Here is a 15363-nt window from a genome sequence, read left to right on the forward strand (position 1 = left end):
CAATAATGACAACAACATTTTTTATCCATGAAAAAGTAGTATTTGAATATAATTTTAAAAATTTATAAAGAGAATGATAATTATAGTATTGAAAAAGAAGAGTTAATGACCAACAAGAGGTATAAATCTTAAAGCTTTCTACTTAGTCATTTTGGTTGAACTTGAAAATTCAATCACCTAAATTCAACTAATGGAAAGATTAAAAAAAGTGTAGTTTTGGCCATGAGAGGGTTTATTAAGAATAAAGATATAATAGTACTAAAAAAATAAAAAAATAAAAGAAAAAATAAATAATTGGATTAAAATTGATTAAAAGTGAAAAAGAAAAAAGAAACAGCGGCTAGAAAGGAACAAAATAATTATAATAATATAAATGATAATTCACCACGTGGCAGAATTTTATTAGCTCATTTGAATCCTTTTTGCGTGTGAATCTCGCTGATCTTCACCACGTGTTCATTTCCCCTGCAGCCGAAACTATATAAACTTCTCACTTCCAGTTTTTCAAGTCAGCAGATCAGAACTCCCCCAATTCTCTCTCAATCTAATTTCAATTTTCAAACACATAAAACTTTTATTCAATGGATTGGTTCGGTCAATTTTCTGATCCTCTTCCTTATTACCCCAACTGTAGTTACAAATCTGAATCTTCTTCCACTCTTTCTGACGCCGGAACACCTCCTCCTCAAACGCTGGTTAACTCTGACGAAGAAGTTATTCTCGCCTCCAACCGCCCAAAGCGTCGTGCAGGTCGTCGAATTTTTAAAGAAACTAGACATCCGGTTTACAGAGGAGTCCGTCAAAGGAATAACGATAAGTGGGTTTGTGAGCTGAGAGAGCCGAATAAGAAGACGAGGATTTGGCTCGGGACATACCCAACAGCAGAGATGGCAGCTCGTGCACATGACATAGCTGCACTAGCGTTAAGAGGGAAATCAGCTTGCCTCAATTTTGCTGACTCTGCTTGGCGGTTTCCGATTCCAACGAGTGATGACCCGACTGTGATTAGAGAGGCGGCAGCAAGGGCGGCGAATGAATGTAATGTGGGTAGGGAAGAGGATGAGGGCGGTTTGAATCAGCCGGACACGTACCCTGACGGAACGGATTATGTGGATGATGAGGCTATGTCAAATATGCCAATGTTGCTTGCCAACATGGCAGAAGGACTACTGCTATCTCCTCCATCTTTTTGTGTCAACGATGACGTAGAGTGGGACGATGAGGCAATGAACGACGATGTGTCATTGTGGAACTTCTAGAAGTAGTTATAGCGACTAGTGATTTGAGCACCTGCTTGCCTGCCCACAAAGCAACGAGACTTTTGTTCGAGGAAGTCAAGCTATATATATATATATGTAATTACATTTTTCTTTTTTTCTAAAAGGAATGAACCCTATCAAATTAAATGTGAAATTAAAAATTGTATTAAACACCACTAAAAATGTGTGTTGAGTGAAGAATTTAGTTCCTATTTTTAGGTTAAATTCTATTTAGATTTTTAGTATTATGGTAAAAGTTGTGATTTTGAAAATCATTTGAAGGTTGTACCGTTTGTATTTATATATACACTTTCTAAAGTTCGCTCAATTTTAGTCGATGAACTTTTATATATAATAATTTATGGTTGAAATTTTAATTAAAATAAAAAATATAAACAAGATCGGATATAACTTGATTGTTATTAGAAAATTCAAAATCTTTGTAAATGAAATCAATAGTTTGTTTTCCAACCATAACGTGAATGGAATCATACAATAACATACAAGAGAAATAAAAAAAGCTTTTATTTTGTTGGTTAAGTTGTATAAAAACTCTCGAAATCCAAGAGTTAAAAGGCCCTACCACATATAATCAGTACCTCTCTTTTTTTTCATTTTTTTGTTATGTCGATGAATAAGATTTTGAAAACTTTTAGTTGAAAATTGTTATTAATTATACAAATACACGTGGGAGAAAAGAAGAAGTCTGAAGAGGAAGAAATGGAACAAGGGAAAGGGTAGTGAGGGGTCAAAAAGGGATATCGGTTAACGGAATAAAAAAGAAGAAACCCGTTTTATGTGTTGGAACCGTGAAGCACGTAGACGACGTTTCCGTTCCGTGTATAGTCCCCATGCCATCAGGAAACCGCATTTTACTATTTTGTCCTTGTGACCCTTGGCCTCGCCTTAGTAGTTACTCTATGCTATGTTGTTCTTTGCCCTTTGGGGAATGTCACAATGTGATTTCTTTTTTGTATTAATATTTTGGAGTATGAACAATATGGTGCAACTCCTTCTTTCTTTGGATTGGTCATGTTATTGTTACAATCAATTACTTTAAGTTCTTAGTATATGCATAATTTAATCTTCATTTTTCATGTCAAAATTCAACTAAGGAAAAAATATATGGTCATCAGTAAATTGAAAAATTTTATACATAGTATGATATTTGTCTCAAAGACTTTAATACTTGATAACATCGAAAACGTGTTATCTAGCCCCTCTTAGTTTAGGGTTGTTTAATAGATTCTTTTTTTTCTTGCATATGATAATGGTACGAAACAATAAGTTAGATTAGTTTGCAAGCAAACTTTATTTGTGCATCATTTTAATCCACTTAATTATAATTAGTTATTGAACTATTCACCCTAACTTTTCATAAATCTTAATGCAATTAGGTTGATTGGACTTGGTATGCTTTTCATCATTTGAGATTAAATTTGTGTGTGGTCATTTTTTTAAACCTTCTTTTAATTTCTCATGTTTTCTACTTATTCTTGTGGTAGTTGTGAGAGATTATCCCAATGTAATAGTATCAATGTTTCTGTCTCTTAGGTTGGATTGGGTTAAAATAAAAGCAAAAAATTTTGAATTTTGGGTCTGACCATGAATTTATAAGATAGGATTGAGTTAAGCCAACTCAAATTTTGAATTGATTCCAAAAAAAACAAAACGTCTATAGTGATGGATTTCATACAAGAAAGGGATTTAGGTGTATAGGGAAAAGAGAAGTAAATGAAGTCGACCCTTACGTAATACATGATATTGTTGACCGCATTTCATTAGTTTTTCTTTTCCTTTTCTTCTCTCTTGAGCAATTTTAAAATTGACTATATACGAAGTTATTTAGAGCAATTTTCCTATTGGAAAAAATAATAGAAAGAAAAAACAAAAGTGTGGTCCAATTTTTTTCTTTTTTCCTACCAAGAAAAATATACATATACATATGTATATATATTTGGCATTTGAGGGACCATAGTCCAATATAATCCAAACCCACAAATAATTTAATTATGATTGTCAAAGCACTACTAGACGGTGTCCGCACAATTGTATCCTTGATATAATAATTCAAGTTATCTAACATATAATATAATATAAGATAAGATAAATGGCCCTCTTCATATCGCTACATCTCCATCAAAATTCAATGCCACAACATGGAGGAATTGGGCCTATTATCCAATCTAGTTAGTCTTTTTCAATGTGTTACTTTTTCTTTTTTTCTTTTTTTAAACTATTGAATAAATTTTTTGATGTAATATTCGCATTCTTCCAATTTTAGATGGATATCATGACATCGATTGGCCTTAATTTTTAGTAGATGAAAGTTGAAATTAATATTGAATTAAACTCTATTTTAACAAATTCATGATGTCGATGACGAGTTGAACATCGTAAATATATCAATTTTGTTAGGTACACTTAATCACACAACATCATATCTTCTTCTAAAGGGGAAAAAATGCATAATCATTTTTTTCACATTATCATTGAATCTTGGTACTTAGACTTGAAAAACCCTAATGAAAGTCTACAATATTTCTCTATCTCCAACTTTACCTCATCAAATATTCATTTATTAATTTATATAAGTTAATTCACTATGAACTTGGTTGAATTTCTAAATTTTAAATTTTGTGTAGGAGGTTCTTGAACTTTCACAAATCTCTAATAAACCAAATTTACAAAATCAATATTTTTATCAATGGTGCAGACTCTTGAACACAAAAATCACAACGGATCCAACACCTAAATTGAAATCAAAATGTGAAAATTCAAATGAACTAAAACCAATGGAATAAATATACACATGAGAGTGAGTTTGTAAATGGTCAAAATTGGCTTTTCCATGTTAAAAACGACCCTCGACATTTAGTTTAATTTTGTTAATCTTTGATGTCGGCGAGGCCTATTGTGAATGAAAAAACAAAGAACAAAAGGGGAAAAACCGATCTAAAGATTCAAACCCTAAAGAAAAAAACCATTTCTTTAGTAAAACGTAGGAGGTGAATTTACAAAATTTAAATTTATTACTTAAGGTGAAAATCACAGGCCTTCTTTTAAAAAAAAGGAGAAAATATAAAATTGTAGTGTAGACTGACAAATTTGAAAATAAAATTGATTCCATTGTAAGAAAACAAAAAAGGAAAAAATAGAAGAAAGCAACAAGACAGTAAAAAATATATATATATATAAATGAAAAGAAGGTGTAATTTAATTTGTGTAGAAATATAATAAAGGGATGCATGATGCATGCACACGTGCTACCGCGCTTGAAGAGTGGAAATAGTCAGAAAGAAATTGAATAGAAACAAAAACCATTCAAATTATAAATTCTTCCTTTTTAGATTTAGAAGGTCAACTACGAGTCTAACCCTTTTTCAATTCAAAATATATTTGTCTTCAACACCATTTTTCTTTTCTTTTTCTCTTTTTCTTTTTGTGTGTGTAATCTATATTTAAGTTGCTTAATCATAGTTTATTATGTTAAATTTGTTTTTATTGAACTATCATCTTCATGTGCACTCAAATATATTAGCCTTTACTAGTTAAATTGTTATTCTTTTTTTGTTGTATATTATCTTCATTGTCAAACTCTTTATAAATCAATTAAATTTAATCAAAACTGGTTAAATAATACACCAACACTATCTAAATATAATTTTCACAATTTATAAAAAAAAAAAAAAATCACAAACACTGATCTATCCGAATAAAAACATTTGAGGTGTTATAATTTAGTCCTAATCTAGTTTAAATCTATTTAATTATTTTTTATTTAAATTTAAGAGTAGATAGTAGTTTATTATTTTTTGACCATTAAAATAATTTTTTTAAATTTAATTTAAAAAATAGTTAATAATATTAAGAAGCATTGCCATTTATAAAAAAGAATAAATGAGATTTGATTGATTTTTTGCACAAAATTGGAAGGACTAAAATTGAACATAGAAGAAAACCTTAATTAAGAAGATGGAGTAATTAACATTGTTGAACTTCTTTTTTTATTTTTTATATATTTTTTTATTTTTTATTCGAGTAATATTGAAAACAGTAATAAAATATTCCAACTTCAGATTCAAATTTTTAAAAACTTTTCACTTCCGAATCCCACACGAAGAACCATCCTGTAACCTTCTTCTTCTTCTTCATCATCTTCATCTTCTTTCTCTGTTCTTTTATATATTTTGCTTTCTTCAAACCTCCATTTATATCTCTCTTCATTTAAACAAGCAAACTGAATTTATGGATGTTTTGTTTCTTCCTTTTCTATATACCAATTCACCAGTACTTTGCTTTTAATGCTCCACACTACCCTCTCCCTCTCTCCCTCTCTCCCTCTCTCTCTCATCATTCTTCACAAATTCAAATTCTCTGTTCTTTCAATCCCCTCTAAATTTTGAATTCTCTCTTCTTCCATTATGGCGTCCACTGATTCTTCCAACTGGACTCTCATTTCCAACCCTCCACTTCAAAAACCTAAATCCTTATTGCTCAAGGATTATCTTCTCGACGATTTCAGCTCATGCTCTTCCAATGGCTTTCGATCATTTCCCCGCCGCCAATGCTGCTCTACAACCGTCCGATTCCTCCTCGAAATCGATCTCAAAGTTAAAGATTCTTCCGTTACTAAAAGATTCCTTCCTCGAACAACTTCCAGAAAAATCGCTCTCTCTACCATCTCCACTTTGCAGAGAGCCTCCGATGCTGTTCTTAGAGCCTTCAAGCAATTTCCCTTACCTTCTTCACGTAAATCGTTTTTTCCTAGGAGCATTTCGCGGAAACTGATTTCGAAAGCGTTCCGGAAGAAGTCGGATATCGTCGATCCAAACATTAATAAGCGGTGGAAATCGTTTAAGGAATTTCTTGATGAGAAAGAACCACCATCGTCGTCATCGTTTGAAGAGAATCACTCCGACTCTGCCGTGTGTACCGCCATTGCTGTTGCTGGAAGAAACTCGATTAGTAGTTGTAGTAATAGTATCAGTTGGACAGAGAGTGAATTTACATCGGAGATTATCCCCTCGTCTTGTAGCGGTAATTCCGAGAGTTGCAGCGAAAACGACGCCGTTAAGGATGATAAGGATTCACCAGGTAATCTCATTGGCAAAAGAGACGGCGTAACGTTCGGAAAAGATTCCATGGAGGAAACAACTACCGCTCCGACCTCCGTCGCCGCCGCCACTAGCGCCGACGATTACCGGGAGGATACCGTTAAGGTGAGTATTTTAGTTTTCTAATCACATGCTTTGCGTGCATTTGATAACCGTTTCTGATTAATTTCTTCATTCCATCTTCACCGTTGATTTTACAAATAACTAATTTAAAAGCTAAATTGTAAATTAATAATATACTTTAAGAAAAAGGAAGGCTATGGTTTGAAATATTGGTAGAGTTTTTTTTTTTTTTTCTTTGTAGATAAAAATAATAGATATAGAGAAAAATACAGCTGGATTTTGGGAGTGTATTAATTTCACGTGTGGGGTATATCTTGGGAGAAGTTAGAATACAAATCAGGGACATGTAAATTAAATACATTTGAGTTCAACGAGGCCTACGATCTCGCCATGTGTCTAAAACCAGCGGGATCTACGGCTTTCAACTCTGCAAGACCATTTTATTTCATGGTACACTCGATACTAAATTGCGTTCTCTTAACAATTTTATTGGGATATTTACCATTATGCCATTCCATGGAAAACTAGTGTTTAATATTATTGGTCTGTCATCTGCTGGCTTTATAATGTGTCGGTAACAAAATCATACGGATTTTTAATTTCTTTTGTTTAAATCTATCTTTTGAAGATTTTCTAATGGTTTGTTTTTTTATAAAAAATAAATAATAAAAAAGAGGGCATTCCTTGTGGTCTGTTGTTGTTGTTGAGAGCAGACATTGAATTGATATTAATTTACAAATTTTGTCTGTTTTTCAAAATTTTTTATATTTGTTATTTGTGGATGTTATCTATTGTTGCATATGTCAAATTAAGCTAACACAGTTTTTTTGTTTTTATGTGTGTTTTGGGAAGGTATATTTTATAAACTTAGTATTATTATTGATTTCCTTTTTAAGAGATATGAGAATTTGCTTCTTAAGTCTAAAGTAATCAAAATTAGTAAACAAACAACATTAATTTAATGCCAATTACTTACCTCATTAATAATTGTTTTTAATGTGAATAAAAGAGAGATATGGCAAACTTTAATAATACAACCTAAGTATGCATAGCTGGAATAATTCCATCTAACTTCTTTGTTAGTAAATTTACATTTATTAAAAAATGACACTATCATTTTTAATGAACTATTTTGGGAATAAATTATTATTAAGTTTAGAATGATAAATGGGTATATTCTACTTTTGAAAATTTGTACTATGATTTATATTTCTTACATTGAAGTTTAAAGTTTTGTAGAATTGTCGGTTTTATTTGTTTAGTGAATGATGAACTAAGATGGTTTGTTTATGTCATATCAAAACAGCAATGGCAAAATGAAGAAGAAAAGGAACAATTCAGTCCAGTTTCAGTGCTGGACTTTCCCTTTGAAGATGAAGATCAAGACATTTCCTCGTCGTTCAATTGCAATGTTCACCTCATGGAAGGTCTATCTCTTCTCTTTTTAGATTATGTATAAATAAAGTTGTTAATTAGTAAGAAAGTTTCAATAGATCATTTTATTGGAAGAAAAAAAAAACTTTTGAACAAAATACACAATTTATTTTTTTTTAAATTTCAATATACTAAAGGGTGTTGTGATTAATGACAGGTAAGAAGCAAAAACAAAGAGATCAGAAGACGAAGAGATTGGAGAAAGGAACCGAATTGGAGCCTGTAGACTTAAAGAAACGATTCACAAACATAAGTGTTATTGGTGATCAAGATCATTTCACTTTAATAACCAAAAAAGAACATCAAATGGAAGAAAAGGCTTTGGAGTTTCTAAAGCTTCTCAAATCCACAACCGAATCAACAGAGAATCTGCTTCTTGATTTCTTTCATCAGAAACTCGATGAACATGAAGCAACTTCAACTAATTCAGATTTTGATCAACCACAGCTTTTGAAATTCGCCCAAGATTGGATCGATGGAAACGCCGGGGAATTGACGGTAATGGGAAGATGGGAGTTACCAGAGGAACGGAATTTCTACATTAAAGATATGGAAGTGGGCGATAAATGGAGAAGTTTTGGCGGAGATAAGGAGGAGTTAGTGGCGGAGTTTGAAGGTGAGGTTTGGATATCTTTGCTTAATGACCTTTTGATTGACCTCTCTCTATAGCTAATTAGCTACCAAATGGGGAAACTCCTAGTACTTCTGCAGTATCATTTCAGTTGTCAAATTATGAATGTAAGGAATAGATACTGTGGCAGTACTGGAGATTTTTCAGTAGGTTTTGTCTTGAAATAACATTTCATAAATCTCTATGAAATTGGAGTTTAAATTGCATTTTGGAGGCTTTATTGTTGTATATAGTGTTTCAACCCTTTTTCATATATTTGGTTAAAGCATTCACTCGGCTTTCACCTTAACAAATGATATGGTGGGCCTGAATTGTTTGTAGGGCATTAAAAAGCCCATGGGCATCTAGAAGATCATGCCCATTATTTTGTCAAATATATTATAAAAACAAGGATCACTCTAATAAAACACAATTTATTTGTTCCCAAAAGAGACAATTTCAATATGAATGAGAACAATTTGGGATCAAACCATAAATAATCAAAACTATAAAATTGTTAATTATAAAGAAAAATGTTATCGGGTTGGAAACGACTCGGGGCCTAAACCCATAAACAAAGTTGAGTAATTTTCACTTTTCGTGTCCCACGTTTGAAAGATTTAGAAGAGATGAGAGAGCATAAATATTACCAAAGAAGTTTAATTTGGAGACAAAATACGTTGCGGTGATAACAATTTCTTTACGTTGGAGGCAAATGGATATGAGAGTTGTATTCACTTTGGGAAGCAACTGACAATACAACTAACACCTTGATTAATTGTAATTGCTTTCAGGACAATGATTCACCACAACCCAGCAAGTTCTTGGTTTGACATTTTGATTTTATTTTTCTTAAGAGTCGGACGAATATTGACCTAACTTGATAATATCATCTGTCTTGCTCGCAATGGTTGTCTTAAATAAATTGGTTTGGTGCAATTCAATGGTAATATACCTGGGTTCTAGTTAGCATAGAAATAGGTTATTTGGACCCAAAAAGCAATAGAATATAGTAGCCCAACTTATAAAGGAAAACTGTGGCCCATAACAGGTTATGAAGTTTCATTAGGAAAATAACAAATACACTCTTACTCACATAATCTTGAATTTTATTAATTTCAAAATGCTTTTATCACATTGACATATTTAAACATTGAAATCAATATCTTTACTAAATATCCGAGCAGTTCAACTTGAATTCACATTATCATTACTTTTTCCCATTTGGTTAGGTAAAGGTTTGCATAGCAAATATTGGAAAGTAAAAGTATCGAACCAATCACAAAATACATTAATTGTATTTCTCATCTTCATTGTTGATTATTTTTCAACCTAATGCATCCACCTTCTCAAAAGTAACCAACCAAAAATCAGCACTTTGTTTATAAGTCATCATACCATTAATTACACTTTCAAATTGGTTAATTTCAGTATACTGTCTATACTAAAATTAAAAAAAATACATATATCAAATATAGATATATAGTATATACTCTAAGAAAAATATATATCATATTGTTTTTCTCGGTGTGAGAAGTGAATTGGTTTGTATTAAAGAAAGTTGCTCATAGGAAAAAGAAAAGAGAAGAAAAGAAGAGGTTAGGGCTTTAAAGAAACTATTAAAATAGAAAGAACAATATATGTATGTTTTTAATTTAAACCATTATTGAGCATGAATGATAAAATCTTCTTCATTAAAGAAAAAAAGAATATCCAAACACAAAAAGCAATTGATGTGTGTGTGTGAATGAGTGATTATTGCATTATAATCGTATCCGTCTAAATCATTCATAATGATATAATGATGTAATATTATTAATGAGCTAATTATACATACCTAATTTGAAGAGATATGATTTTGTGAAAAGAGTATGAGATTTCCTACCTCATTTGGAGAAATTTCATAATGGTAAGAAATCTAATTTTGGTGTCCAATACAAACTCAAATTGTTATGTTTGAAACAAATTGTCATCTTATTCTAAATTCGAAAATTGTCCCAAAAATGCTAAAATAAAGTCCGACTTAAATGGAATAGGTTATAGGTCTTATTAATTTAGTCCATTGTATTTTTGGATTATCCACCACTATATATTTTGTATTTTTCCTATTTTAAAAAAGTTCCACAATATTGTATTAATCACCTAAAATAGTGAAGTAACACATAAACTTTAAATGGCAAATGCCTCAACATAAATTATCTGTCAATTCAATCATAAATGAGTAAGTAAATAGATGACACAGATTTCTAAATAACAAAATAAATTAAAATATTAAATTTTTGCTATATATTTTAAATTTTTTTTGAATGGTGTTATTTTTAAATTGCTTATATAAAAAAGCATTATTTGATTTTTTTAAAAAAAATTGATTTATGGTGTAATAAGTTTTGTTTCGTATGATTCAGATATTGTTACAATTTAATCCCTTTATCATAAAAAGTGTGTTATATAAATGTATTTGAAATCAAATAATATTATTTATAAATTAGAAAGAATTTGTAAGGAAATAAATCTTTATGGAAAATTGTGTGATAGGAAGTAAACTATTCAAATTTCAAGCTTGAAATGTTTATTTATTTAGGACAATACAGTTTTATCTATTTTTTTTTACCTTATTGTTCTAATTCAATTTATATATGTATATATATATAATTGAGAGATATATATGGATATTAATTTGTCCAAGAAACAAAATCGTAATTTCCAAAGCGGCGGTGACTCGGTCATACAATTTCTGAGGCGGCTGCCGATCAATCACCAAAGCAGCCTATTGGACTTTTCTCAGCCGAGCCCATTTCTGTCATTTCACCTCAAAACTCGGTGGCCATACGAGGCCAAACCGGAAAACACGCCTTCTAATAAAATAAAACACATTTCCGTAATTTCACTATCCTCTTCCTCTTTCTTTCTTTCTTTCTTCATTCCTTCCGGTTGCAGGAAAGCTTTAGAAGAAAAAGTCAGGCCCACTCACAATCGTTTCTACTTCTCGTTTAAGTTTTTTTTTTCCCCCTTTCTCTTCTTCTCTTCATAACAACGTTTTCTCTTTCAAAACATCTGTCTGTAGACTTGTAGAGAAGAAAAAAATTATTAAAAAGTTCATTCGATTCCTTCTCTGTTCATATTCCTTTCTTCTCAATGTAACTGATACCCCCTTTTACTTTTTCCACTTTAAGAAATATTACCAGCGAATTAAAGCTGTGTTGGGTTTTTTTTTTTTTTTTTTGTTTATTTTCTTGGGATTGCTGTTTGGGTTTTCTTTGTTTTGTAACGTTGACGATTGTGGAAGATGAAAAACGAGGACCAAACCAGGTCCCTGTTTGGGATTTTGCTCACTGATCGACCTAAATGGCAGCAGTTTCTCATTTGCACTTCTGGGTTTTTCTTTGGCTACCTTGTTAATGGTGTTTGTGAGGTTTGTTTCTTTCAGTTTTCTTTTGGGGTTTCTTTGTTTTTCAATATATTTTTTTTTCTGATGGAACGATTCTGATTTATGTTCATGGCGTGTCTATTAGTTTAATTTGTGCGATGATTAGTCTTGCATGTGTTTGTTTAACTGTTTGGTAACTGAGAAAACCCAGGGGAATTTTGGGTGCATGGTAATGAAAATTAATTCTCTGTATAGGAAAGTAAACGTTATAGTCCTTGTGAATTCACTTTTACAATTCTTATTCTATTCTCTAAGTAATGGCTTTTCAAAAGTTTATCCTCTAGGCTAATAGCCATGATTTTGCGTGTTAGTTTACTGTTTATGATTTGTTTAACTTTCTGTTGCCAAATTTTTGTTTGATACTGACACAACATATTCTTGGTTTGCAGGAATATGTGTATAATCGTCTTAAATTCAGGTATTTGATCTATCTTTGTAGTTTGTATCAGAACTATCCCATCTCTATGGAATGGTGTGTTTTATGCTAAATCCCTTTTCTTAAGAAATTTTTAGTTCTGCAGTTATGGATGGTACTTCACATTTGTGCAAGGATTTGTTTATCTCGCACTTATTTATCTCCAAGGTTTCACCACCAAGCAAATGGTTAACCCATGGAAGACATATGTGAAGCTCTCAGCTGTTCTTATGGGATCTCATGGATTAACCAAGGGCTCCTTGGCTTTTCTGAATTATCCAGCACAAATTATGTTCAAATCTACCAAGGTATGTTTCCAATCAGGAAAATTTGTTTTTGATTTTCAATGACGTTTATAGATTTTATACCTTTTTATCTGTCTTTGAATTGAGTTCCGATAGCTTAATTCAGTGATTTTTATATTGACCCTTGCTATGTAAAAACTTCAGGTTCTTCCTGTCATGATAATGGGAGCCTTTATTCCTGGCTTGAGAAGGAAATACCCTATTCATGAGTATATCTCTGCTCTTCTTTTGGTGATTGGATTGATCCTCTTCACCTTAGCAGATGCACAGACTTCTCCAAATTTTAGTATATTAGGTGTTGTTATGATATGTGGTGCTCTTGTCATGGATGCCTTTCTCGGGAACTTGCAGGAAGCCATTTTTACTATGAATCCTGATACTACACAGGTAATCTTCTACCCCCTTCAGTTTTACCCATTCTTGAATGCAACAATGAAAAATGTACTTCAGATAACCATTCTGTTCTTTCAATTCTTGATATAATTTGTTGATACTTTTTGGCAGACCGAAATGTTATTTTGCTCGACCGTAGTTGGTCTCCCTTTCTTAGTAGTACCGATGGTGTTAACCGGAGAGCTGTTTCGAGCCTGGACTTCCTGTGCTGAAGTAAATAACTTAATCCAACTCTGTTAATTTTCTCCTCTTTATTGCTAGCCTAATTTACCTTCACCTGTTCGATTAAATTTGTGGATAAATTTTTGGGTGCATGGGTGGCTAAGACTATACTTGTTTTTCATTTCATTATAAAGAAATCCTTGTCTACAACTGGATGACAAGTCATGTAGTGGTTAACTGATATGTTTGCCTCCATGTTTCTTCTTTTCCTATAAGTCAACTGTTCATTTAGTCAACATATCCATTTGATTAGTTCAATTATGTGATAAGAAAATGTCCTGCCTGTAAATTAGTCAACATGTGCCCTTTCTTATAGAATAAACTTAGACACCACACTTTCTTAATTTATCACTATCATTGAAGACAACAATCTTGGCAAGGTCAACAAAGAGAGGATTGTAAAACATTACTCTTGACTTAGCTATTTAATTATGAGCATACAGCTAATATATATCTTGACTTTGTACTTAATGTCTCACAGCACCCATATGTTTACGGAGTCTTGGTGTTTGAAGCCATGGCAACATTTGTTGGTCAAGTGTCTGTTTTATCCCTCATTGCCATTTTCGGTGCTGCCACAACCGCTATGGTACGTTCATCTTCAACTTCCATTGTATAGTTCAAGTAAAACACTTCTTGTTTTACCGTTTAGTAAGCGGGTTTCAATCTTTACTGATATATGCACAGATAACAACTGCAAGAAAAGCAGTCACTCTTCTACTTTCATACGTGATATTTACCAAGCCAATGACAGAACAACATGGAAGTGGACTGCTTCTTATAGCAATGGGAATCGTTCTGAAGATGTTGCCCGAGAACAAATTGCCTTCAAGAGCAGCAAAATCATCACATAGAGTAGATGAAAACCACTTAGATAAGGGAAAAGAAGAAGATGAAGAGAATAGGCCATTGGTTTAATTATATTCCCTTTAATGGAGAGAGTTCATGTAGTGTGCCTATCAATAAAGAGTTTTCCTAGGGTTTTCTTTTTTCTAAAAAAATAATATATATATTTTTTTACTTAGATTTCCGTATGTGTTTATTTATTCTCTTTTAATTTACAAAGTTGTTACTGAAAATGATGTAAAGATAGAGAAAAGAGAGAATGTTTATACCCACAAACTTATTTTTCACTTCTTGTTACTCAAATTCATTTTTGGAAAATTGGAAGTACAAAATGATTGGTAAAGAATATTCTTTTTTAAATCCTTTTCTTTTTTTTTTTTTGCTTAGGCTCTTTTCAATTTCAATTAGTTGTACATTCTTAATTCGAAAAGATATTTGTTTGCTTTTGGACTTTAAAAGGAATATTTGTGATTAATACAATATGCAATTTGCAATTTTTTTATTTAAAGAAGGTTGGAGGAAAACTTTTCAATTTTATCTGTCATTCTCAAAGTCACATCAAACTCTCATAGTCCATTCAAATGTTTTACTACAAAACGTCTATTCAACATCTCTAATGTATCAACATTTTAATTTAATAAAGAAATCAATAAATTACTTCTTTTTTTTTTAAAGGAAAGAAAATGACGTTATTCTATAATTCAATTTTGATGTTCAATTTTAATTAATGTAAATTTTGTTCCCTCTCGAGGTTATTATTACAATTTTCGTGCAAATTCAATACCAAAATGAATATTAAATATTAAGTAGATAATAAGATCTCCTTTTTTGGAAAAAAAACAATATATAAACTAATGGTTTTTAGTGAATCTAATCAAGTATAGAGATTAAAAAAAAAAAGCAGATAAATTAAAATCGAACAAATTAGTTTAAACCAAAATGAAATTTAACATAAAATTTTAGATTTCTTAATAAAAGAATGAAATAAAATTTGCTAAACCCTTTAAAATGCATTTGTATATTTGTATGAATAAAGGGGAAGTTGAAAAGTGTAGGGGAGTATATTTGTCATTTGAAGTAAAATTATTAGTATAATGAGAAAAGGCCGTGGGCTTCTAAGGCCGAGTTGGTGGGCCAGATAAGGAAATGGGCTCCACATGGGAAAAAAGACAAACAGCTAAGCAAAGCGGAAGGCGAAGACCACGTGGTGTTTCTCTTCGCGGCGAACAGATCCAACGGCTCCAATTGAAAATATGGTTGGACGATGATCCA

General features: G+C 31.6%; 3 protein-coding genes across 3 annotated transcripts; all 3 read left to right on the forward strand.

The window, feature by feature from the left end:
• The first annotated feature begins 493 nt into the window (after positions 1 to 493).
• Positions 494 to 1587, forward strand: LOC101204618 (dehydration-responsive element-binding protein 1E). The gene has a single exon (XM_004143885.3). It carries the CDS (start codon positions 582 to 584, stop codon positions 1257 to 1259), a length of 678 nt encoding a protein of 225 aa, XP_004143933.1. The 5' UTR covers positions 494 to 581; the 3' UTR covers positions 1260 to 1587.
• A 3762-nt stretch (positions 1588 to 5349) lies between these two features.
• Positions 5350 to 8732, forward strand: LOC101219575. The gene is made up of 3 exons (XM_004143946.3): positions 5350 to 6481; positions 7746 to 7866; positions 8031 to 8732. Exons 1-3 carry the CDS (start codon positions 5684 to 5686, stop codon positions 8540 to 8542), a joined length of 1431 nt encoding a protein of 476 aa, XP_004143994.1. The 5' UTR covers positions 5350 to 5683; the 3' UTR covers positions 8543 to 8732.
• A 2638-nt stretch (positions 8733 to 11370) lies between these two features.
• On the forward strand, positions 11371 to 14186 carry LOC101204857 (UDP-galactose/UDP-glucose transporter 2). Its single transcript, XM_031886417.1, has 7 exons — positions 11371 to 11895; positions 12300 to 12328; positions 12432 to 12633; positions 12775 to 13017; positions 13135 to 13236; positions 13727 to 13834; positions 13933 to 14186. Exons 1-7 carry the CDS (start codon positions 11770 to 11772, stop codon positions 14161 to 14163), a joined length of 1041 nt encoding a protein of 346 aa, XP_031742277.1. The 5' UTR covers positions 11371 to 11769; the 3' UTR covers positions 14164 to 14186.
• Positions 14187 to 15363: the final 1177 nt, after the last annotated feature.

Source organism: Cucumis sativus, chromosome 5, assembly GCF_000004075.3.
Source record: "Cucumis sativus cultivar 9930 chromosome 5, Cucumber_9930_V3, whole genome shotgun sequence".
NCBI lineage: Eukaryota > Viridiplantae > Streptophyta > Magnoliopsida > Cucurbitales > Cucurbitaceae > Cucumis > Cucumis sativus.

Coding starts and splice junctions, on each gene's coding strand:
- LOC101219575 (XM_004143946.3), top strand. CDS start 5,684: ATGGCGTCCACTGATTCTTCCAACTGGACTCTCATTTCCAACCCTCCA. Junction 6,482..7,745: donor ACCGGGAGGATACCGTTAAG/GTGAGTATTTTA, acceptor ATATCAAAACAG/CAATGGCAAAATGAAGAAGA. Junction 7,867..8,030: donor CAATGTTCACCTCATGGAAG/GTCTATCTCTTC, acceptor GATTAATGACAG/GTAAGAAGCAAAAACAAAGA.
- LOC101204857 (XM_031886417.1), top strand. CDS start 11,770: ATGAAAAACGAGGACCAAACCAGGTCCCTGTTTGGGATTTTGCTCACT. Junction 11,896..12,299: donor TTGTTAATGGTGTTTGTGAG/GTTTGTTTCTTT, acceptor CTTGGTTTGCAG/GAATATGTGTATAATCGTCT. Junction 12,634..12,774: donor TTATGTTCAAATCTACCAAG/GTATGTTTCCAA, acceptor TAAAAACTTCAG/GTTCTTCCTGTCATGATAAT.
- LOC101204618 (XM_004143885.3), top strand. CDS start 582: ATGGATTGGTTCGGTCAATTTTCTGATCCTCTTCCTTATTACCCCAAC.